This window comes from Typopeltis vanoorti, chromosome 25 (genome assembly GCF_054136105.1).
Source record: "Typopeltis vanoorti isolate ZY-2024b chromosome 25, IOZ_Tvanoo_1.0, whole genome shotgun sequence".
Taxonomy (NCBI): domain Eukaryota; kingdom Metazoa; phylum Arthropoda; class Arachnida; order Uropygi; family Thelyphonidae; genus Typopeltis; species Typopeltis vanoorti.
This window is the reverse complement of record NC_143573.1, coordinates 26,519,998-26,544,979: the sequence shown is the minus strand read 5'-3', so window position 1 is coordinate 26,544,979 and position 24,982 is coordinate 26,519,998. Positions and strand designations below refer to the sequence as shown.

The window sequence follows — 24,982 nt, the reverse complement described above, 5'->3', positions numbered from 1 at the left end:
CTGGAGATGACCTGAATTCAAATCTTATTGTGATGAGAAGAATCTTTGTGTGGATTTTTTTCAACTGAAGTCAGGTTAGATGATCTCAGATGGAGGTAGTAGGCTTTTTTTTATCCTGGAAACTCAGGTCTGTCACCCTGCACCTGGTCAGAGGAAAATGTGTCAGACAGCTGATAGTGCGTGTAGATGGTGGGTAGGGTCATTGTATGTATATGTGCTTGTGCATGGATGAAAGATTACATAGTGGAGACAAAGCATTGTGTATAGTGGTGTGCCTTCATGTGATGAGTCTGTGGAGGTGTGACACAAAATAATAATACATCAATAGGAAAATCAGTAAATTAATTCCGAATAGTAGGATATGAAAATATCCAATGAAAGAAAGAAAACGGCATTTAAAAAAAAAAAAACTCAATAAGAAAAAACTGATGGATGATAAAATATTAGAAGTAGTATGATCTGGGATGTACTCTATTATATAAAAATTACATAGGAAGATAAAAAAATATGAACATTCAGGTATTAAATTTTGTTAAAGTAAATGGCATAATCAATGAATAGCCATCCAAAGCAAAAGCATACTAGAATCAGACTATATAATATTCCACAAAAGCCATGTTAATTATATGGAAGTGGAACATGAACTATAAAAAAAAAGAAAGATGAGAAATAAATTCAAAGTGCAGAAATGAAATTCCTCTCAAACACAACTGGATAATACCATGTGGTACCTGAAAACAAATGATCAAATTCTACATTCTCTTAATATAAAGCCAAATAAATTACAATATAAGTAAATACTGTAAATATTTCAAAGATCCAGCTGGAAGAGAAGTTGCCATTAATCATGACCTAACAAATAGTCACCTATCAACCAGAATATCATTCAAACAAGATGATCTTTAAGTTGTGCAATCAAAAGTTTGAATTTGTACCAATTGTTTCCAAATCGTTATAATCATTCTTTACACCACTAGATGTCACCATCATATTATTACAAACTATCAGAGATGCAAAGTTCACTGTGATGTGTACACGTTGTTCTCAGTGTAGCTTTTGTTCACTGCAGAAATGAAATGTCTTTTTCCCAGCAGCAATGAGTTTTCATTCTGAAAAGTTATTTTGCTAATCGTTCTTATGCATATGTTGGTGAGGAATTTTGTGAGAAATATCAGTACAGCAGTCCCTCAGAAGTCGACAATAACAAGATTAGCAGCATTTTTGGGAAATTGGATTTGTTGCAGATATGAATCACTCCGGAAAACCCTCCATTTTGACTGATGATAATCAAATGGATTATCATCATCCATATCATGTCCATCAACTGAAGGACCCAGATAAAGGCAAACGAATAATCTTCTGTAGATAGTTACCCTCATTCATTGAAGAATGTGGTACAGCAATGCTTGATACAGTTTTCTTAAGTGACGAGGCCTAGTTTCACCTAAGTGGGTATATGATTAGTCAAAACAACAGGATTTGGTCATGTGAAAATCCACATGCTTTTTATGAAAAAGTTTTGCGTCCTCCAAAAATTGGAATTTGGTGTGCAATATCATGCTGTCGTATAGCGGGACCCATTTTCTTTGACATGACTGCGAATAGTTCCATCTACCAAGACATCATCACACAGTTCGTGGCACTCCTTGATGTCAGTGAACACCACTGTTCGTTCCAGAAAGGTGCCACAAGTTGAATAGTATCATACCTTTTTTGCAAGCAAGAAGTTTTTGGTGACAGTCTCATCTCAAGAGATTTGTGGCCTCCACGATCATGAGATTTTTTTCTTTTGGGTGTATCTCAAAGGTGTTGTTTATCAGAATAATCCTCACACACTGGATAAACTAAAAATGAACATTTCAACAGCAATTGAAAACATCAGTGTGCAGGTGCTTCACAAGGTAGCATCAAACCTAGTAAAAAGAGCATGAGTTTGCATTCACAAAGGAGGTGATCACTTTCAACATATGCTATAATGAGGTTCGTATTCTTCTTAGGTGATAAAGGTCTGATTATGACCTGTATTTGTAGATGTTTCATTTTTCATATACTTGTAATTAACCTTGAAACAGTTGTGTGTTATTTCTGGGTTGCACGACTTTAAGATCACCTTGTACCAACATTCTTGACCTTTTCTTATCTAGCTTGCTCCTTGGCAATTCTGATCACAATCTTATTCAAGACTCCTTCTCAACAGATCCTCCTCCTACCATCCAATCTCAGCCTCATACCCTATGGCACCATAATTGCACCACAGGGATAACCTCCAAACTTTTTATATATAAATAAACTATATATAACCACTTTTCCATGGTCAGATTACTGTTTTGATCCTTCCAATTCAAATACTTACACTGAACTAATAACCAAAATAATTTTCAATAGAATGAGAGACTTCATTCTCCACTCCACTGCAAACCCCTAACTTGTATCCAAGCCCTGGTTCTCAAAACAATGACAAAAAATGCCTCTGCTATCGATGATAAAAATGCAGCTTATATTCAATGGCTTAAAAAACTCTAACTTCTTATTCAGCTTACATAATCACCAGAAACATGTAAAAAAAGTTATCAACAATTCCAAAGCAGACTTCATAAGAATGAAATGTAATAAACTTGCCTCCTGCTCCACTGGCAGTCAAGCTGTCAATGCCCGAAAATCCAATTTACTGCAGAAGGCTCTCCTATCTCCATGCACAGTCCTATCACTATAACCTCAAAAACTTGCCATTATTTCTATGCTAGGCAAACGTGCTTGCTCCCTCCTCCGTGAAGAAAAGGATATCAACAAAGAAAATGGTAATTCAAAACAAACAAAAAGCTATTATGCAATCCACCTCCTTGCCATATTGAAGATAGAAATAATGAAAAAGGCTATATATCCTATCATATATAAGTTCTGTTTCTAAAGTTAGCTAAAGTTCTCAAAAAAATTTAACATCCGGACTTCTTTTTCTCCTCTACCCAAGCTCCATTCCTTACTTGGTACACCCAAACAAAAACATAACTTAAAATATCCTGGTGTTTACTGTATTTGGTGCAACTGCAACATGCCTTATTTTAGCCAGACTGAAAAATCCATCGATTTATATCTAGAGGAACATAAGAGAGACATCTTATAAGGCAGAACTATAGCCAATGCTCTGTCTAACCGTCAATTCTGCTGACACTAATGACGAAAACTCGATCACTCACCCAGTCATGGAACAAATCGGTAAACATCTTTCGATGCTATGATGAACTGAAAAGAAAAGTTGTAGAATCTAAAGAAATCGTCCTTAATCCAAAACATCAACACTAACCATGATTATAATCTCACAGACTGTTATTGCACTGCTATCCAACTTTGTTCATGAGATCTTTATCATGTGCACATGCGCAACAACGAAGAGATATACAGAACACCTTCAATTGTTAATACATTAGCGTTTTAATGTATAAATTTTCTCTCGCAATGTTTGTTGATATTTCTCTCATGTTATGCACCTGATGAAGTCTTCTAAGAAGACTGAACTAGTGTTTCTATTTTTATCTCTTAGCTGAGTCAATCAATTACATCATACACACACAAACATATGTATATATCGGTGGCATTGCTTGCCCATTTCGTTTGGGTGTACTATCATGTGACTTATGCAACTAGTGCTAGAAAATTCTCATTGATTTAACTGCATCACATCATTGCTCATTTTAATTGGTCTAATGCAATTAATTGTTGGATAATTTTGAATACTTTGATTTATCAATTAATTGTAACCAAATTTGAGCAGAGAATGCATTTGTTTTAAGATACTGTATACTAGAAAACAATAATAGAGAATGCTATATTTAGTTGGTATTTGAATTACTCAAAGGTGTAAAATTTGGAAGAGGAGGACGAGGCTTATCTCCTTTGATTACAATAATGTTTCCCATTGTAGATATAGGCAAAAAGTTATAAATATATTGAAAATTATATATTAAAAACTTGTCTATATCATGTATAAAAACTTGCCAACCATGTCATTTCACACTTCATGCATGCAAAACAGATGAAACTCAGAAAACAAAAACAGCAACTCATTACAAATGACAACGTTCCATTGGATTGGTTGACACAATAACGAATCACAGCTTCTAGGTGCTATCGTCTCAGAGCTCACCCTGCCTCGCAGTTTAAAACTACTAGAATGCTAAGAATTTGACCTGCTGAGTCATCTGTACATCTTTTCAAAGAGCTCAAAGGTGCATGGCATTTTGAATGCACACTCAGGCTATTAACACAAATGTGATGCAATGTTTACAGGTTGAAAAGTGTCCTCTTTATGAAGCATATTGTGTTTATTTTTAGGAATCATGTGAAGTCTGGAAACAATTAGGGGAGTCTTTAATGGGAATAAATGCTAAAATATAATATCGGTGATATTGCTATTTGGTGGATGAGCACTGCACACCTGGAATATTTGCCTGCCACACACACACACATATATATATATCAGTGGCATATATTCAGGATGGGCACACCCACTAATAGCAATATTACCAATATTATATTTTTACATTTATTCCTGTTAAAGATTCCTCTAATTGTTTTCTGCTTCGCGTAATTCCTAAAATTAAACATAATATAATAATGCTTCATGAAGAGGACACTTTTCAAAGTGTAAGCATTGCATCACATTCGAATTAATAGCCCAGGTATGTACTCACAAACAGGAACACCTTTGAGCCCATTCAGCAGATGTACAAATGGCACAGCAGGCCAAATTCTTAGCGTTCCAGTGTTTTTAAACCACCCAGAAGACGACGCAGGGTATGCATGGAGAAAATAGCATCCGTATCAGTGGCTGTGACTGGTCATCGTGTCAACCAATCCAACTGAACGTTGTCATTTGTCATGAGTTGCTGTTTTTGTTTACTGAGTTTCATCTGTTTTGTGTTTGTGAAGTGTAAATTGATGTTTAGAATGCTGATATAGACAAATTTTTAATATATAATTTTCTATAAATAATTTATAACTTTTTTTGGCCATATTTACAATAGGAAATGGTGTTAATAATCTACTGAATGTCCCATTTTCTACCAGAGCTTTTATGGTTTGTATGATTGTGGTCATAGGAGGCAAGCCTCGTCCTCCTCTTCCAAATTTACCAAATTTCTAATAAATCTTAAAACAAACACATTGTTCTCCACTCCACGCAGATTTTGTTACAATTAACTGCAACAATGCACCAATTAAGATGAGTGCTAATTCATTGCTTAAAACTTACATCCATCAATAAAAATGCAATCATACAGTCAAATCGATGTGAATTTTTTAGCGCATGTTGCATAAGCCACACGACAGCACAGACCCAACCAAAATAGACATGTGATGCCACTGATAAATATATATATATATATATATAAACAGAAATGGATAGAACATCAGTTGAATGGGCAATAACACAGTACCAAATTTTTCATATAGAAGAGTTTGAAAATCAGCAAGTGATGGCATGAGACTAAAGTATGCCATTTTCCCTAAATCAATGAGAGAAAGAAGTAGTATTACTAAATGGTTCAGATCCTACTCTGCAAGCATGAAACATTATGATTATTATTATGGGCAACTCCAAGGAATCCTTAGACTCATCGAGTAAACATCATGTCAAGAACCATTCAGCATTCACACAGTATCAATCATACTTTGCTTTAAACTCATTCACAGTCATGGCACCCACAACAGACTATGGCAGTTTATTCCACTCATTCACCACTCTCCGAGTAAAAAACCTAGTTATAACACCCTTGCTAACTACACTCTTGCTCAGTTTCATGGATGGCCCCAAGTCTTCCCATCTCCAGGCCAGTTCTGAAAAATCTCCTCTGAATTAATCTTGTAAAAACCTCTCAGTAATTTGAATGTCTCAATCATATCACCTCTTTTTCCACCTATCAACCAATTTCTGTAACCCTCAGATCTTCAACCTGTTCTAGTAAGGTACCATCTTGGTCACTCGCCTCTGGTCCTCTCTACCTCCTCCCTTCATCAAGAAAAAACCCTGGCACCCAGATCTGGGCACAGTAGTCAAGATAGGGTCTTATCAAGGCTCGATAAAGAGGAACAATAACCTGCTTGTCTCTGCTCATCAAAGTATTCTTCAGTAACCCTAAACCCTAAGCTTCAACTCCCTATCCACCAACACTCCCAAATCACTGGTTTCATCAATTTCCTGGAGTACAGTTCCACAAATGTGGTATACTGCTGCTAATATTTTCACTCCAAAATGCATAACCTTACACTTTGCCACATTAAATTGACATCCATTCTACTTAGCCCAGTCTGCCAATCTATCCAAATCATCCTGCAAAATTATGGCATCAACAAATTAAATAGCAGTGGTCCAAGAATAGAACCCTGCAGCACACCACTAGTCACAAGCCTTCTTTTGGACTTACATATGATAACATATATGAACTCTTTTGTTTAAAATTGTAGTTCACAAATTATAGGAGTATTTAAAATAGTAAATAATCTTTTAGAAAACAATACAAATTCTGTGACTAAATAATAACCATCTGACATATTCAATACATAATCAACTTTTTGCTAATAAACAGTAATCATCTGAAACCTTTTGGATTTAACATTAATAAATTGAGTTAAATCTATTTAATTCAATAAATAAATCTATTTATTTAAATAAATTCTAATTTATTTAATGCAATGCATTCCATGGTCCAACTGTGTTCCCATGGTCCTCTGGGGGAGATCCTTCATATGTTCTACCATATGAACGATCTCCTCAGTGTCGATCCTATAATCTCACAACAGTTTAAATGCTTCAATTATATCACCTTTTTGTCTTCTATCCATCAAAAACTAGAGTCCATATGACCTCAGTCTAATCTCAAAATTAACATTTTACAGTCCTGATATTGTTTTTGTTATCTGCCTCTGTATCATTTCCAAGGTTAATTATTCCCTTCAGATATCAGCACAGTAACCCAGATGTGGACTAAACAGAGTTTCATAAAATGTAACTACCACTCTTCAGTCTCTCCTGGTCAACTCTTGTTTCCCTGCCTCCAAGCCTCCTGCTTGCCCAGAGACCAACTATCTTTACATGTGTCCTTCCATGTTCAAATACAGCCCATCCCTTACATACAGATCTCTTCTATTGTCAAATGTACTCCAGGCATCTACATAATCCAAGCCTCTCTTTCGACACATTCTTGCTATCATGTCATTCATTCATTAATTCAATGAATAAATATATTTAGTTATTCAAACATTAATCTCAGATCTCTTCCCACTCAAATTCACACTACCTCTCAAGTCATTTGCAATGACCATCACTATCATCTCACCTACATGTTCACAATGCTTAATTGCCATAGTCACACTGTTTATCATTCCTCCATGCAAGCACTCCTCTAGCATTCTACAGAGTGAGTCAAAATGACATGAGCAATTAGAAACATTTATTGAACAAAAACAATTGAACATAACAATATGAAACTTGCATTAGTTGAAATAGTAACAAACAGTTTTTGTACTTGATTTATAAAAGTTCAATACATGCACTATGTGTTGCACAGCACATGTCAATACAATATGCAACTTCTTGCCATACAGAAACCAACATCTCATGATCAATTGTTTCTAAAGCTCTGCGTATGAGATCCTTCAAATCAACCAAGTTTTGCGGCAAAGGCAGCACATAAACTTTGTCCTTTACATAGCCCAAGAGGAAAAGGTCAGGTGACTATGGGGGCCAGATTATAGGGTCCACTCAGCCTATCCATTTGCTAGGAAGCTGGATGTTCAAAAGGGACATGACTTCATGATGGATGTGCGGTGGTGCTCCATCTTGCTGAAAGACAGTATTGGATCAGTCTTTCAGAAGTTGTTGCAATAGTCATCTCCAACATGCCACAGAACACAATTCCAGATACATTTTTTTCAGCAAACTGAAAGGTCCATAAACTTAATTTTCTGTCAGGGCATGAAACATATTTACCTTTGGACTATCCCTCAAATGTTCGACAGTTGCATGGGAGATTTCAGAAACCCATACACAGATGTTGTGTCAGTTCACTTTTCCTGACAAATGAAATGTGGTTTCATCGCTGAAACACACTCTTGACATGAATGTTTGATCCACTTCGATGTAAGCCATAATGTCTGAGCAGAAAGAGAGGCAACTTATCATTCTGTGTAATAGCCTGCAGTAAATATAAACAATACGGACGGAGATCAAAGCGTTTCTACAGAATTTGCCACACTTTTCTGTGGTAAGTTTTGCTCACAGCTGCACTGTTGTGTCGACTTCATTGCACTTCAAAGAAACGACTTTTGAACATGATCAACTGTTTCATCACTTACATGTGGTCAGTCTGGACTCTTCCCTTTATAGATGCACTTATATTTTATCACTTTTATCAATTTTCCCACTTATATTAATTACTGCATGTTGCATTTTCCTATCACTACTTGTTTCTTTAAAAATATGCAGAAATGGGGGGGGAGGGTGCTTAAGGGTCAAAGCTATATAACTGAGAGGAGACCCCACATAGCCTTTAAAGAAATGTGGAGAACCAACCAGGGCTTCCGACCTAATGTCCAATCCTCACTTCTCATGGTGCACCCTTTTAGGTATCTACCTGGATACTGAATGGATGAGAATGGGCTGGCAATTTGGGATTTAGCCAACAAAATTGCATTCTTATTGGCTTAAACCAAAATTTCAAATGATGACACAACATAACAGAAATTCATGCAGGGTGGAGAGTCACCCGTTAAACAAGGGCCCCCATTGTTTTCGCCAGAAAACCAGGAAAAAACAGCGAAAAGTCAGCTACTGGAACAAATCCTAAAACCCATCACAACTCAACATCACCAGAGATCAAGATCGGTACTATCAACATAAGAAGCCTGAATGGCAAACAGATGGAGCTAGCTAAAGAATTAGATAAGTGCCAGATCGACATAATAGGGGTGACTAAAACAAAAAAGGCAAAAACTGGTGAAATCTTTCTGAGCAATAAATACAAAATGTTATATTCAGGCAATGACAATCAAGGAAAAGAAGGAGTAGCCATAGTATTCAACACTAAATATGAGGCTAATCTCCTTGAATAGCAGGCAGGCTCAAGTAGAGTGATGTGGACAAATATCAGAATGGGGGAACTGGACAATGAAACTTATTTGTGCCTATGGACCACCAGAAGGTTCTACTAAGGAAGAAGTGGAAGAATTTTTTGAGGCTTTAGATAAAGCAACTGACAATTGTGAAAAAGGAAAAGTTGGTCCTTGTTGGGGATCTAAATAGCACAGTAGGAAATGATTGTCAGCCATAGAAAAATATTTTGGGAAAATTTGGAGAAAAGAGCAAAGCTAATAATAATGGCAAATACCTGTTGGATTTCTGTTCAGCACATGGACTGGTTATTACTAACACAATGTTCCAACATAAAAATGTGCAAAAATTCACATGGAGAGAAGAGGCATGGAATAAGAAAGGTCTCATTGACTATGTTATTGTTGATAGTGATATTTTCTCCCTTGTGCAGGACACCAGAGTGTACAGAGAATTTGAAATTGGAAGTAATCACCACTTAGTCTTGAGCAGGATAAAATTGAATTTCATATTGAAAAGAAAAACATGTAAGAAAGTTTTAAAGCGAATAAAAGTTGAGCAGCTCTCAGATGTGAACTGTAGACTAAAATACACAAATATGATTGAAGAAAAAATGAAAGAGTTTGACAACAGGAACCAAACCTTGGAGATTCAGTGGCGAGGCCTGAAGAAAACCGTGATTGATTCAGTCAGAGAAACATGTGGTGAGGTTGTCTGCAAGGATAGAAAAATCAGAACTCCCTGGTGGACACAGGAAGTTAAAGAGGCAGTGAAGGAAAAGAAGAAAGCATATCAAAAGTTCCTGGCAAATAAGTCAGCTTGTGCTCTTAGAGAATACAGAGACAAATGTAAGAAAACTAAACACTGTGTAAAACTGGCTAAACAAGAACACAGAATATAAATATCAAGAAGATGGCAAGATATTCTGGAGGTTGATGAATAAGCTCAGAAATGGAAGAAAGAGTACTGCAAAAGGAATTAGAGGTGATAAAGGTAACACGAAAACAGGAGAAAACGATATCGTCGAAGTATGGAGTAATCACTTCGAAAAATTGCTAAATGAAGTGTTGCTAAATCAAGCAGTGATGACAGCACAGTGGTAAAAAAACACTGACCAGGCATGCAGTCAGGAATATATATCCATACTTGAAGTAGAAAAAGCCATCAAAAGCCTGAAATGTGGAAAGGCAGCAGGAGTAGATGATATTAAACCATAAATGCTCAACTATAGATGTATGAAAGTTTACGGTGGGTGCACTGCATAGTTCAGAAGGCCTGGACAGAGGGACGAGTTCCAGATGATTGGCGTAGAGCTCTCATAGTACCCATATATAAAAAGGGAAATAAAAATGAATGTGAAAATTACAAAGGTATTTCATTACTGAGTGTTCCCTGGTAAGATATATATGCAAGTATACTTGGGAAACAGTTGAGAAGGATTGTGGAAGGGAAGCTTGGTGAAGAACAAGCTGGATTCAAGCCAAATAGAGGCTGTCAGGATCAGATTTTCACTTTGCGACAAATGCTGAGAATTCATGGGAATACAACAAAGATCTGTATTTAAGTTTGGTACAGGAAGATGGTTTGATATTAAATCTGGTGCCAGACAAATATGTACATTATCCCCTCTTTATTCATTCATTATATATATATGGATCACATTTTGAAGGAAAGTGGTATTAAACTTGAGATCAAAATTGGTGATGTCAATCTCAGATCTTTACTTTATGCAGACAATATTAGACTTTTAAATAAATACAGTAGAAGTATGCATGGCTTCCTGACTAAATTGAATAGCTGTTGTAATAATTATGGTTTGAAGGTCAGCATTAAAAAGACAAAGACAATGAAAATAGGCAGAAAGATTAAAAATATTTGTGTCAGCTGGCTGAGTGGTTAGTGTATCCACTCTCTAGCCAAAAGGCTGCGGTTTCGAATCCTGTTATCGGCATGGATGTTTGTGATTGTTTTGGAAATATTAGTGGCGGTGGTTGGTGGTATATGGCATTGATGTAGTTGCAGTCAGTTGGTGGACTGAGTGGTGGAGACAGAGTTGTGGAACAGGTGCCCTCCCTTGATGAGTCTTTGGACTCCCTGGAGGTGTCTAATAATAATAATAATAATTTCAACTGCATTGTGAATGGAGAACCTATAGAACAAGTAAAACATTTCAGCTACTTAGATACAATTTTTAGTGAAGATGGTAAATTAAATATGGAAATAGACAATAGAATCAACAAAGTTGGAATGATAGGAAATCAATTGAATAAATTTATATGGAATAAGAGAGAAATTAACTAAAATACTAAATTAGCTGTATACAAGACAGTGTTCAAACCAATTTTAACTTATGGATCTGAAAGCTGGGTCAGAAGTAAAACACTTGATCAAAGACTAGAGACTGCAGATATGAGAGTCCTGAGAAAGATGGGGCATGAACAGATGGCATCAATGGCAATATCATATTAAAAACGAGGATATTAGGAAAGAACTTGACATTGTCAACATCCAGGAATGTGTTAGCAGAGCTAATCTCAGGTGGTATGGTCACTTAAACAGAATGGGAGAGGAAAGATTAGCAAAACAAGTGTTCTCTGCCAGGTTGGCATGAAAAAAACCCAGAGGAAGACCAAGATATAGGTGGATTGATATGGTAAAAAGTGCCTTAGATGATAGAAATACAAGATCTGATAAGATTGGAGTCTTGACAAGTAATGACTGATTTGGAGGAAAATTGTAGATTGAAAGTTAGTAATGATGTAAATTTTTCATGTAGTACTATCATATCCTGTACACCCCTTGAGGGTATTTATCAGGAATGATGACGATGATGATAATGATGGTGACTTATGAATGGAATTCACAGCTGGAGGCCATTTTCCGTACTTTCTTCTAAATGCTCACTGCATGGTATTAACGGACTTTGTGCTATGAAGTTCCAAAATGCAAAAAGCACATTCTGGTCCAATAGTCATCTTGTCTTTTTTCTACAATGGTTGAATGCTGTGGTGGTAGCTATAAAAATACATTCTTGCACATGCATAATATGAAACTCTTTGAGTTTCTTTTTTAATTACTGCATGTTGCATTTTCCTATCGCTAATTGTTTCTTTAAAAATATGCAGAAATTGCTCACGTCATTTTGACTAGGGATGGCTCGTGCATAGGCAGCGGAACTGCAGCACCTCCAATTTTTCACGATATATAAATATATTTATTAATTTATTTGTATTTATTGTAATATTTAATTTTATCATCAAAAATCCTATACAATGCTCTTATTTTGTATAAAAAATAATAAAAATTCATCTTGTGGGACTTAGGAGGATGAAGGACGCTAGCAGCACTGTGGTAAACACAGTGCTGCTAGCGTCATATGCACGTCATAGTGAGATCCCAGCTATTAGCGTAATGCGGCACTGTCCATCGTGCAGTTTCACTGCCGTTTATATGAAGTCTGCGCCAGCAGTAGAGTGTTACTCCGTCTTTTTAAATATTTGGACATTACAATTAAAGACATAACATTTGTTATAGCTTTTATTTTAGAGCATTATTGGGGTTATTGACAATTATGACCTTAGAATTTTTAAGTAATTTTGAATCATACTAACTGTATAATTTTATCGATAATAAACAATATTTTTTCATGAAACAAAACAAGAAGAATATATTTTATTTTTAAGTAATTTTGAATTATATCAAACTGAATTTTATAGATAATAAACAATATTTTTTCATGTTTAATCATTTTTTTAATTTTTACCATAATTTTGATATTTTATCCAAACACATATACACTGTCCTTAGAGTATGTATGTATATTTCAAAAGTTGCAGCACCCCCACAATTTGAAGTCACGAGCCATCACTGATATTGACTAACCCTTTATTTTGCACACCAGCAATCACTGAATCACCATACATCATACTTCTCATTAATCTGTTCATTCCTTGCTTATCTGCATCCTTCACCCTCTCTCTTTGTTCTCTTGCTTACCTGACTTCCTGTTAATACTTTTTTCCCTGGTTCCCCCTCCTTCTCTCCCCTTCTATCATTATCATAATTTTCTCTTTTTTAGTAACTCATTTGCCTCATGTCAACTGGCCTTCTACGTTTCCTCATATCTCCTTTCAAGTCTCTCAACTCAATTTATGATGATAAATATAATGAAATATATTTATAAATATACAAATAATTTAAAACATATAAAAATTAAAATATCAATTTATATGGTTTTAATTAAACAGAATAGAAATCAAATACCTGTTGAGATAGGGATAACTTAAAGAATCCATGAAGAGTAGTATACTGTCTTCTAACTGTGTTGGTCCCAGTATGAATTGTATGGTTCCTAAAATTAAATACTGCAGTTGCAATTATTGATTGAACTAGAATCACAGTAACTGCAAAATATGGAATTTTCAATCATTTTTTTAAAATAAATATTCTTTAGTAAAAAAAGAAATTAATTTTTTTGTGCTAATAATTATCATCCTTCCTCAGGTGGGGGGGTCAATTTCTAGTGAGCACAAGATTGGCAAATCCAAGGTACCTGAAGGAACAAGCCGTACTTCTCATGATATACAGTTGTTATATTATCAGTATCGTATTTTCATCTTGCTACTTTGCTCAATGCTGTTAAAGTATTCAATGGCTAAGAGTGTGCCTTTCCTGTCTTACAGAACTTTCTTCTTCACTACAGTGTGAGCCTACCTTCTCTCCCAGGTATCTGCCTTACCTAAGTAGGCTACCCTTTCACAAAGCCTAGTCAGCAAGGAAAAAGTAAGCCAAGTATCCCCTCAAATTATGAATAACAAGTATAAAGGAGACTGCAGAACCCAAGGCCATAACAAGCATATAAAAAGCGCGAGTGTGGCTCTCTCAACCACATAGCAGACCAGATTTAAACCTTTTGGGGAGGTCTGCTCTCAATAAAGAATTTGAAAAACACTATAAGTAGACTAAACATAAAATCTAATAGTATTAATAACAGAAAATTAAGTGTGTGTAACTATAATTATAGCTCGTTATCAGGACAAACAATACTAAAAGAGTAATTACTAGAAGAAGATATAATAATACATAAAAAAAAAACAGGATTGCAGAACTCTACCTTAAAATAATTAGACATCACAAATCAAGAATTATACAAGTTTATGCACCAACCACAGATCACAAAGAGGAAGAAACACATACATTTTATGAAGCACTAGACCATCTATACTAAACAGCAAGGATGCATTCTACACAATTTTGATGTGAGACTTTAATGGTAAAGTAGGTAAAACTGATGCACATCTAGCAGAAATTGTAAAATATGGACTGAGCCAAAGGAAAGAAAATGGAGAAAGAGTAACAGAATATGGTGAAAGCAGAGGTCTGTATATAATTATTAACACCAGATTATCATGGAATCTAAAAGACTCATTGCAGGAGGCAAACCCTATTATACACAAAGCCCATCAAACCGTACTTTAAACTCTTTCGATGAATCTGCATTCATCACAATAACAGGCAAAGCATTCCAATGACCTACCATGCTCCATGCAAAGAAACTACTCCTTACGCCCATGCTCACTTCCTTCTTATACTTCCACACTTATCCTCTTGTTCTATCCCATTCCCCCATTCTATGAACAATTTCTTAAACATAAACCTGTTATCAACTCTTCACAGACTTAAACGTCTCAATCATATCCTCTCTCTTCCTCCTATAGCATTGTCTCATATCCCCTTTCCAAAAGCCCAGTTAAATAACATAAGTCAATCTTCTATGGACTTTTTCTAACATATTCTCATCTATATGAAACCAAATCTGTGCACATATGAGGCCTGTATAATTCTCTGCATTATGGGAAGGGCCACTACCCAAACTGGTTTCAACCTTCATACATGTCCGTAAGGATATATGCATTGCATTATAGGATACTAATGCAACTGATGTGAAGTCATTTGCCTCTATATACAAGTAGCCTAGTTGTGAAGTTACTTCACATGAAAACTTTGTTTGCTTACACTTGGATAAAGGATTAAACCAAGAATATAATTTCATGGCATCTTTAATTTTATTTTTATTATTATTATTATTACCCCAAGACCTCATGGAGTCAAAGACTCATCTGGGAGGTCCATTAATCACACATACATCTCATCATACCGAGCCTTAAACACACTCAAACTCCTTGCAGACACCAAGCTCTCAGGCAAGGCATTCCAATCATTCACAACTTTGCACGAAAAAAACATGCCTCTCACTCCCCTACTCACACCCTCTTTATACAGTTTCCAGGGATGACCTCTGGTTCTCCCCTGATCTCCCACTATTCTCTGTAGAACTTCTCCACCAATGATCTTATAACAACCCCTTACCAACTTGTAGGTCCCTATCATATCTCCCCTCTTCCTCCTGTCCACCAGACTCTGCAAATTACATCTTCACAATCTTTCCTCATACTCAACATTCCAGAGGTCAGAAACTACCTTAGTCAGTCGCCTTTGGACCCTTTCCAACATCTCTTCATCCTTCTGAAAACCCAGTGACAAAATCTGGGCACAATAATCCATGTGTGGCCCAATCAAAGCCTTATACAACAGAACAAGAATCTCCCTACGTCTACACATCAGTGTCCTCCGCATCATTCCCAGAAGCCTTTGTGTTGTCTTCACAATTTTGGCGATGTGTCCCCTAAATTTTAGATCCTTATCCACTATCACCCCCAGATCACTTATTTCCTCTACCTCCAACAATATATTCTCACCAAGCATAAATCCTGCATTCTATTTTTGTTTTCCAAATACCTAACCTAACCTTACATTTTGCAACATTGAACTCACATCCCCATTTCCGTGCCCAATCACTCAATTTATTCAAGTCTTCTTGCAAGGCCACAATATCTTCAGTACTCTTTAAGGTTCGTCCCAACTTTGCATCATCTGCAAATAACTGAATATCTCCATCTAAATCTTTGCCAATATCATTAATATACAAGTTAAATAGTAATGGCCCTAAAACAGACCCCTGAGGCACTCCACTAGTGACTTTCCTTTTCCTGGATATCGCATCCCCATACACAACTTGTTGATATCTATCAGATAGCCAGTCTCCAATCCAATGCACTAATCTAATATCCAACTACTCTACTCTAGTTTGACTGTCAACTTATCATGAGGTACTCTATCAAAAGCTTTTGCGAAGTCCAAGTATATTACTGTGTATCCTTCTCCTCTGTCCAAGGAAGCAGTCACTTTATTGTAATAAGTAAGTAGATTACTACAACATGACTTCCCTTTAGCAAATCCATGCTGTTCATCAAAGATTATACCATTGTTGTCTAACCAACTCTGGATCCTAGTTCTCACAAGCTTCTCCAACATCACAACACCTGACACACAGATAAGCCTATAGTTTGATGACCTCCTTTATGTGGCACAATCTTGCCCTCCTTCCACTCCTTAGGAACTTGACCAAGTGCAAGACTCATATTAAAAAAATATGTCAAGGCAGGTGTACTCTCTGGCACTTTCCTTCAGAATACGCAGTGATATATTATCAAGTCCCATAGCCTTATTTACATCTAGTTTACTCAACTCCCCAAACACCTCTTGCTCACTTACAGTCGGTCTCTCCTCCCCATCATCAACTACTCTCAATCTCTCCACGAAGTCACATTCACAACAACATTGAAAGATCTTTATGAACTGCTCAATAAGTATCTCCACCACACATTCTGCAACAGCTTCTTTATACCATTTTCTCCAATCAATGTCATCCTTCAATAATCATTCTTTCTTTTGCTGGCTACATATTGAAAGAACTCCCTAGTATTCTTTTTGGCTTCATTAACTAACTGTTGTTCATACCTCTCTTTAACTACTCTCACCAACCAAGTCACCCTCCTTGCATGGTCTTTGTAGACCTCATGAAATTGGTTATTTCCACTTCTCTTATGCTGCCTCCAAAATGCCCTTTTTCTCTGTATTGCATACTTGATTTCTTTATTCATCCATCTTACACCTACCTTATTTAACTTTCTCACCCTTGGAATACATTTAGACATTGCATCTGCTAGATAGTTTTTGAAAATCCCCCAAGCTGCATTGATCTCTTTTCCAGCTAACTCGTCATTCCATGCTACATCCACAAGCTGTCTCCTGAGCTCTTCATAATCCCCCCCCCTTGTAGTTCCACATATACCCTTTTCTCACAGGGGTCCTCACACTGCTGGCAACCACCCAGGAAATCACCTCATGGTCACTCTCACCAATTGGTGGATGATTTGACACCTCATTTATAATTGCATCCTCTGACGAGATGACCAAATCCAAGACACATAATCCTCGTGTGCCCTCTGTTACATACTGTCTGAGGTAGTTATCCCTCAAAAACTCAAGAAACTCATTTTCTTTACTTCCAGTCGCTATCTCATCATTCCAGTCTATATGGCCATAATTAAAATCACCCATAATGACCCTTTTCTTATTTGCTTGGCTAATTTGACTATACATTTCATTATCACCACCATCCACATTACCTGGTCTATAACAACATCCCACCAAGTATTTGATTCCATTCACCTCTATCTCACACCATACTGCCTCAAAACCACTGGCCCTATTTCCCTCTTGCATCTCTACTTTGTATGGACATAACTCTTTCTCTATCATCAATAGCACTTCCCCTCCCTTTTTACCTTTTCTATCCTCAAGAAACACATCATACCCTTCCATCTCTATTCCTGTCAGGATGTCATCCTCTTCCAACCATGTCTCACTTATTCCGACAATCTCTGGGTGAACAGACGGAATTAGTGCAATCATTTCATCTGCCTTGTTTCTTATTCTTCTAGCATTGGTATACAAACAGAACAGTTCATTTCTGGATCTACAGCTAGTTCCACTGATACCACTCACTCAATGTGATCTTTCCATGCTAGACTGGGGCCATTTCCCTTTCTGCTTCTTCATTTTAGAACCCTTTTCAATTCCAACTGTTTTCTCTTGATCCCTGGTGATCCCATTCCTTTCCTGCCTACACATGCTCTCACCTCCTATTGGAGCATCCACCTTTCTCACGCTGTGTTTATAGTATAACCAAGTGGAAAAACTGTCACCATGAAAGAAAGTAATGAATACTTTATTCAAAAAAAAAAAAAAGGAAGAATCGGAAATGGACACAGAAAAGTGCAAATGGACAGGTTTCAACTTAATGAAAATTTAGATTACATTTTAACCAACAGAAAATACTGTATATTGTCCTAGACACAGATATAATAAATAATTTCAATACAAGTAGTGACCATTGATTAATGAGATCATAAATTGTTTTTAACCAAAGATAGAAAATACTAAAAACTGATTAAAATAAAAGTCTCTGTATTAATTTACCAAATCTTTTAAAGAAAAAAAAAAAAAGATATATTCCAAAAAGAGATAGAAGAAAACTTTTATAATATATTGATATGAATGAAGACTTGGATAAAAATGACCATATACTGTAATAACAGAGACCCTACTAAATAATGTCAGAGAGAGAGACTGATGGAATTAACACAAAGAAGGATGAAAGAAAATTATCCAAAGAAACCCTAAACCTTCTCAATGAGAGGAGAAATTAAGAGATCTAGACAAGATAAGTAGAACAGAATTTTATTAACTATATAAAAAGGGATGCAAAAAAAAAATGCAAAACTTTTGAACAAGGAAAATCAGAATTACAATAGAAAACAATCTCTCTAAAAAAGAGCGAGAAAAGAGTTGTCTGTAGGACAAAATAAATTAATAGCCCTTACAGATGAAAAATGAGTATAGTACGCCCACCGTTTGTAGATCTCTGCTTGGCATTTTGCCAAGAATAGTCGATTCATGCTGAAGGGGAGAAAGAAAGCTAGTAGTAGCTTGATTTTTGATGTTGCTTTTTTGCATTTTTTTTACTATTAATTTGTATGATGGATCCAGTACAGTCAACAAGTTCTGTTGTTAAACATTTCAGTAGCTCTTGCAAAAGAATATTGAATAATGTGCTGACATTCTACAAAAAAGAATCATTAAATGGCAGTCTCCTTGTTCCCCTTTCTCAAGTCATAAAGCGTGCAAGTGCAATTGCATCGTATCTGAGTCGACTGTTAAAAGAATTCGTAGGGAATCAAAAGGTGAAGGTAAGCCAAAATTTAAATCTCCTAAAAAAAGCGCCAGAGAAAGAAACCCATCGAAACTGTACCTTTGAATGATTTTGATGTAGACATTATAAGAAGAACTATTCACGAATTTTACGTGGTCGAGAAAAGAGTGCCAACTGTTCCAAAACTGATTCCTGTGCTTAAAGAAAAAATTAATTTTCCTTGGAAAAGAGAAACTTTAAGGAAAATACTTCATGAAATCGGATTTTGTTTTAATGCTATTGCTATATTAATGCTATTGAGTATGTTTGGGCAGAAGTGAAAAGTTTCATTCGCCATCTCAACGTAACTGGGGATGGTGACATGTCGAAACTTTTTAAGCTTTCAGAACAGGCGATTGAAAGTAATAAAGTTCAAAACTGGGGGAAATATTGCTCTCATGTCACCTCATTGGAAAATATGCACTGGGACAGAAGGAATTATCGAAGTATTATGCAAACCTTTGGTGATCAATTTAAGTGAAAGTGATGGCAATTCAGACACCGATTCAGATGACTATGAAGATTAAAAGGATTTGATAATGGCATTTTTTTCCAACGTTTTTTTGCATGGGTTTGTTAAAAGAGTCACAACAAGTCATAAATAATTAATCGGTCTAGGGCATTAAAGTGTCTCAGTTCTATCAACTGTAAGTTTAGAATATCTAAGTTCATTTGAAAAAAATTTCTGTTTTTCTGTATAATTATTTTTATTTTATAGAAAACTTTCTTAAAAATAAATTACGTTAAATTTTTGTTTTATGCTATACCTTTTTTTAATTTTGCTAACACTCTATGTACATTTTTCCAACTGTTATACAAGCAAAATAGTTACACTTTAAAAATACAATGTTCGTAAAAGAAAAGCTAAATTTTCCGACATGTAATAATAAACAAACTAATCCCTGAAGACGGATTGATTACCCAATTATCGGAATGGATTCTCCTTTTTGGGACATGCGCAGAAATGTCGAAGGGTCTCGAATCTGTGGGCGAACTATACTATTTAATAAAGGGCAGATCATAAGAATAAAATCCTTCTATATCATAACCTTGATGTTTTAAAATAAGTTAAGTATGCAATGGGTGGCATTAATAGTGGAAAGATGCCAAGTGAAGATGAGATACTGGTAGAAGTTCTGAAAGCAGTTACTGAACCATTCATAACTGTGTTAAGTAAAATTTATATTATTATTACTATTAACACATGGAGTCAAAAGATTCATAATGGGAGACAATCTTATACACAAAGCCCATCAAACCATGCATTAAACTCATCCAATGTATCTGCATTCACCACAACAACACAAAGCATTCCACCGACCGACCACACTTCATTCAAAGAACCTCCATTCCTTATGCCCTGCTCACACCCTCCTTATACAACTTGCAGGTATGTACCCCCTTGTTTTATCCTCAACTCCCATTCTATGAAAAATTTCTTCCACATTAACCTGGTAACAACCCTTTACAAACTTAAATTTCTCATTGATATCCTCCCCCCCCTTCCTCCTGTTCATAAGGCTTTGCAAGCTTCATTCCCTCAATCTATCCTTATATCCCACATCCAAAAGAACAGTTATGATCTCAGTTAGTGTTCTTAGGACTTTTTCCAACTCATCCCCATACTACCATGAAAACCAGGGCACCAAAATCTGGCCCTTTTATACAAGGCTTTATACAATGGAACCAGAACCACTTTATTTCTACAAGTTAAGGAGTTAAGATTCTCTGCATCATTGTCATAATCTGATGCGATTTCTTCATGACTTGTGCAATGTGACCCTCTGAAATTCAGATCCTTATTTCCTCACCCTCTTCCAAAATTTCCCCACCATGTGTATATTTTGCATCCTGGTATTGCTTACTAAATTCCAGTACCTTACACTTAGCACCATTGAATTGATAGTTCTATACTGTTGTCCACTCATACAATCTACTCAAGTCCACCTGTAAGGCCACAACATTTGCTTGATTCCTCATCACTCTTCCCAGCTTTTGCATCCTCTGCAAGCAGCTGTATATCACCAGTTAACACGTTCGCTGCCAACTACGAGTATACTCGTAGTGGGTAAACCTGCTTCACAAGCCAGCTACGAGTATACTCGTATGACGCTTACCGCCGGGAACGAGATTATTGTAGTGACCTTGAAGAAGTGAAAATGCTTGGCTTGTGGGGCTAGCATCAAAACCGTGTATTCTCATAGACCGTATATGCTCTGTACAAGCCAACTACGAGTATACTCGCAGGACGCTTACCTCCGGTAACGAGATTATCGTATTGACCTTGAAGAAGTGAAATTGCTCGGCATAGGGGAACAGACCATGCCGAAGTAGCGTGGCAGCGAACGTGTTAAACTTATCCCAATGTCATTAATATACAAATTAATTAACAATGGTTACAAAACTGACCATTGCAGCACACAACTAGTGACTTTCTTCTTTCAAGATGCCTCCTCCCACACACACACACACAACCTGCTTATGCCTATCAAATAGCCATTCACCTATCACTCACTGGTCTATCATTCAATCCTATCTGCTTCATTTTAGTGACCAACTTGTGCTGTGGCAATCTATCAAAAGCCTTGCAAAATCTAAGTATACGTATATGCATATCCCTTGTCAAATACATTCATCATCATCGAATTCCGATATGCATCCTCAAGGGGTGTACAGGATATTATGATAGTAATACATTAAAAACCTTACATTATTATTAACTTCCTATCAACAATTTTCTTCCAAATTAATCTGTTATCTGTCAAGATAACAGACTGATTTGTTATCTTGACATTATCAGATTCTTATCTTCTAAGGCAGTTTTTACTGTATCAATCCACCTATATCTTGGTCTTCCTCTGGATCTTTCTCCTGAAAACCTGGCAAAGAACACTTGTTTTGCTAATCCTTCCTCTCCCATTCTGTTTAAGTGACAATACTACCTGAGATTACCTCTTGTTACACATTCCTGGATGCTAACAATGCCAAGTTCTTTCCTAATATTTTCATTTTTAATATAATATTGCCATTGATGCCATCTGTTCATGTCCCTAATCTTTCTCATGACTCTCATATCCGTAGCATCTAGTCTTTGGTTAAGTGTTTTATTTCTAACCCAGCTCTCGGATCCATGTTAAAATTGGTTTGGACACCATCTTGTATACAGCTAATTTAGTGTTTGTACCAATTTTTCTCTTATTTAATATAAATTTATTCAGTTGACTTCCTACCATAACAGCTTTGTTGATTCTGTTGTCAATTTCCATATTTAATTTATCATCTTCACTAAAAATTGTGCCTAAGTAGCTAAAATGTTTTACTTGTTCTATAGGTTCCCATTCATGATGCAGTTGATATTTTCAATGTTTCTGCCTATTTTCGTTGTCTTTGTCATTGCTGATTTTCATACCAAATTTATTACAACAGTTATTCAATTTAGTCAGGGAATCTTGCAGACTTGTACTGGATTTATTTAAAAGTGTAACATCTCATCTGCATAAAGAGAGATGAGAGTAGTATCTCCAATTTTGATATCAGGTTTAATAATACCACTTTGCTTCATAATGTGATCCATATAGATCAGTGTTTCTCAACCTTTCTAAGCCCAAGGACCAGTAAAATACCTAAAACAATTCTATGGACCATTAAGTTATGTAATTTTTTTTAAAAATGCATGTGGGGGATTACCAACATTTACAACATTTTTGTATATGTATTTGTACATTTACAAATACATATGGAAACATAATTAAGTTGGAAGTAAACGATTAAAAGTGTATCATCACTGAACAAAGTTTTACTTTTTATTAAACAAATAAAGGTATCAGTTTCTGATTTTCTGTGGGCAAACGAACGTGTATATCAGTGCCATCCTGCTGATACCCCCATTCATCTGCCCACAGCAACTTTTATATTTTATATGTCATCCCCATTGTGCCCACTTTCATTAAGATCACCCCACAACAACATTTTTAGCGCCATTGGTACCATGGGCAAATGAATGGGGAATGTCAGCGCCATCCCGCTAATAGCTTCATTCATCTGTCCACAACAACTATTATATTTTATATGTTATCCCCTCTGCCCCATTCATCTGCCCATACTCATGAAGCTAGCCCCACAACAAATTTTATCTTCGCGTACACTCTGATTCGACCTGCGACGTGTAAACTGTTCCATTCGCTAAGGCATTGTGAGATGAGAGAAAAATGTTCTTATCTTAGTCCATTCATCATAATACTGAACACGAATTTGACATTCATGGATTCCATCATGGATGACATCCCTTGTCCTGTCCAAACCATCCCCTGCATATATCCAAAAATTTCACTCAGAACATCCCAAAGTCATTAATGCCCCCACCCACACACACACTTCTAGCCAATATGAATCGTGTTATTTCCCTGAAGAGTTTTCCATGACCAACAAAAAAATTTAAGACATCTTGTTATGTGAGGTCATTCCCGATATCCATAAACAGTTAACAGCCAACCCACAATGTCAGTCACAAAGTGCCATCCACGTGGCCGGGCACATTTTCCTGCCAGTGACCGTATGCACTGTTCACATGTGATTTGTACTAATCGTGTTATGATGGTGGTTTTAATTATATTCGTCTTATGTTATCCAGAGGGCACAACAGTGGTCATCGTAAATCTGGCAGATTCATTAATCATGTGGTGGTTTTATTTATTCATTCTGTGTGCTGCTTCTATTCATTATGTTGTAATGTGTGTTTCTGTACACTCCATGACCATACAGATGTTGTTGTCTGCATGCGACGGATTCGGTGTGCTCGGCCACATATTCCTACAAGTGACCGTATGAGATAGAACTTCGGTAACGGGACGAGGACAGCTATCCTTCTCGCCAGCAGAGCTGAGCCTCACAGTCACGTCACTTTGCGTAACTGTCATTTCATCTCCGATTTTTGAAATGGATTAATTCCAAAACCAGTAACGAGAATAATCGGAAACTGTAGTCCAAAAAATAACATGATATACTGTATTTGCCGGCATATAAGATGCACTTTTTTTTATTTGAAAATAAGTCTGAAAAACAGGTCTTATAAGCCAATATTCAGTTTTTTATTACTTTCATTTCTGGAAATTTTCTCTGTTCTGAGTTAAGAGTTTTTTTTCTTGCTTCCTTGCAGTGGGTGAGAGCATTCCAGTTCCAGGCTGGATGGATGGAGGAGGAATGAAGTTATGCATAGATAAAATTTGGTCTAGTCGCCCTGGTGGACTGTTGAAGAAGCCTGCCCTACTAGTATGGGATCAATTTCGTTCTCACAGAGAAGATGTTAAAAATAAACTCAAGGAATTGAAAACTCAGTTAGCTGTGATTCCAGGAGGTCTAACTAGTTAGCTTCAACATTTAGATATCTACATTAATAAACCATTTAAGGGATTTATGAAGGAGAAGTGGAACAGCTGATGCAGTCTTCAGATTTTGAGGTTACACCATCAAGAAGAAGGAAGAGGCCTAGCATTTTGCAAGTTTGTGAGTAGGTCAAAGCTTCATGTGATGCTGTGAAAACAGACAGTGGTTATAACATTTAAGAAGTGTGGCATTAGTAATGTACTGGATGGTACAGAGGACAATTTGTTGTATGAGAACTCAGATTCTGATTTAGAAGAAGTTTCAAGTGTCTCTTCATTTAGCTCTGGAGATGAATTTCTGGGTTTTGAAGAAGAAGATTAAAAGGTGGGTACTCTTTCCTA

The 24,982-nt window shown here is 36.3% G+C and overlaps 1 protein-coding gene across 2 annotated transcripts in view; it reads right to left on the bottom strand.

Annotated features, from left to right (window-relative positions):
* The window catches only part of LOC150092615 (sorting nexin-19-like), a 252,772-nt gene that overhangs the window by 18,008 nt on the left and 209,782 nt on the right, over positions 1-24,982 (bottom strand). For both annotated transcript variants that reach the window (XM_090414570.1, XM_090414571.1), the window contains one exon: positions 13,367-13,454. In XM_090414570.1, coding sequence (XP_090270696.1) covers positions 13,367-13,454 — 88 coding nt within the window. The remainder of the gene's footprint in view (positions 1-13,366; positions 13,455-24,982) is intronic.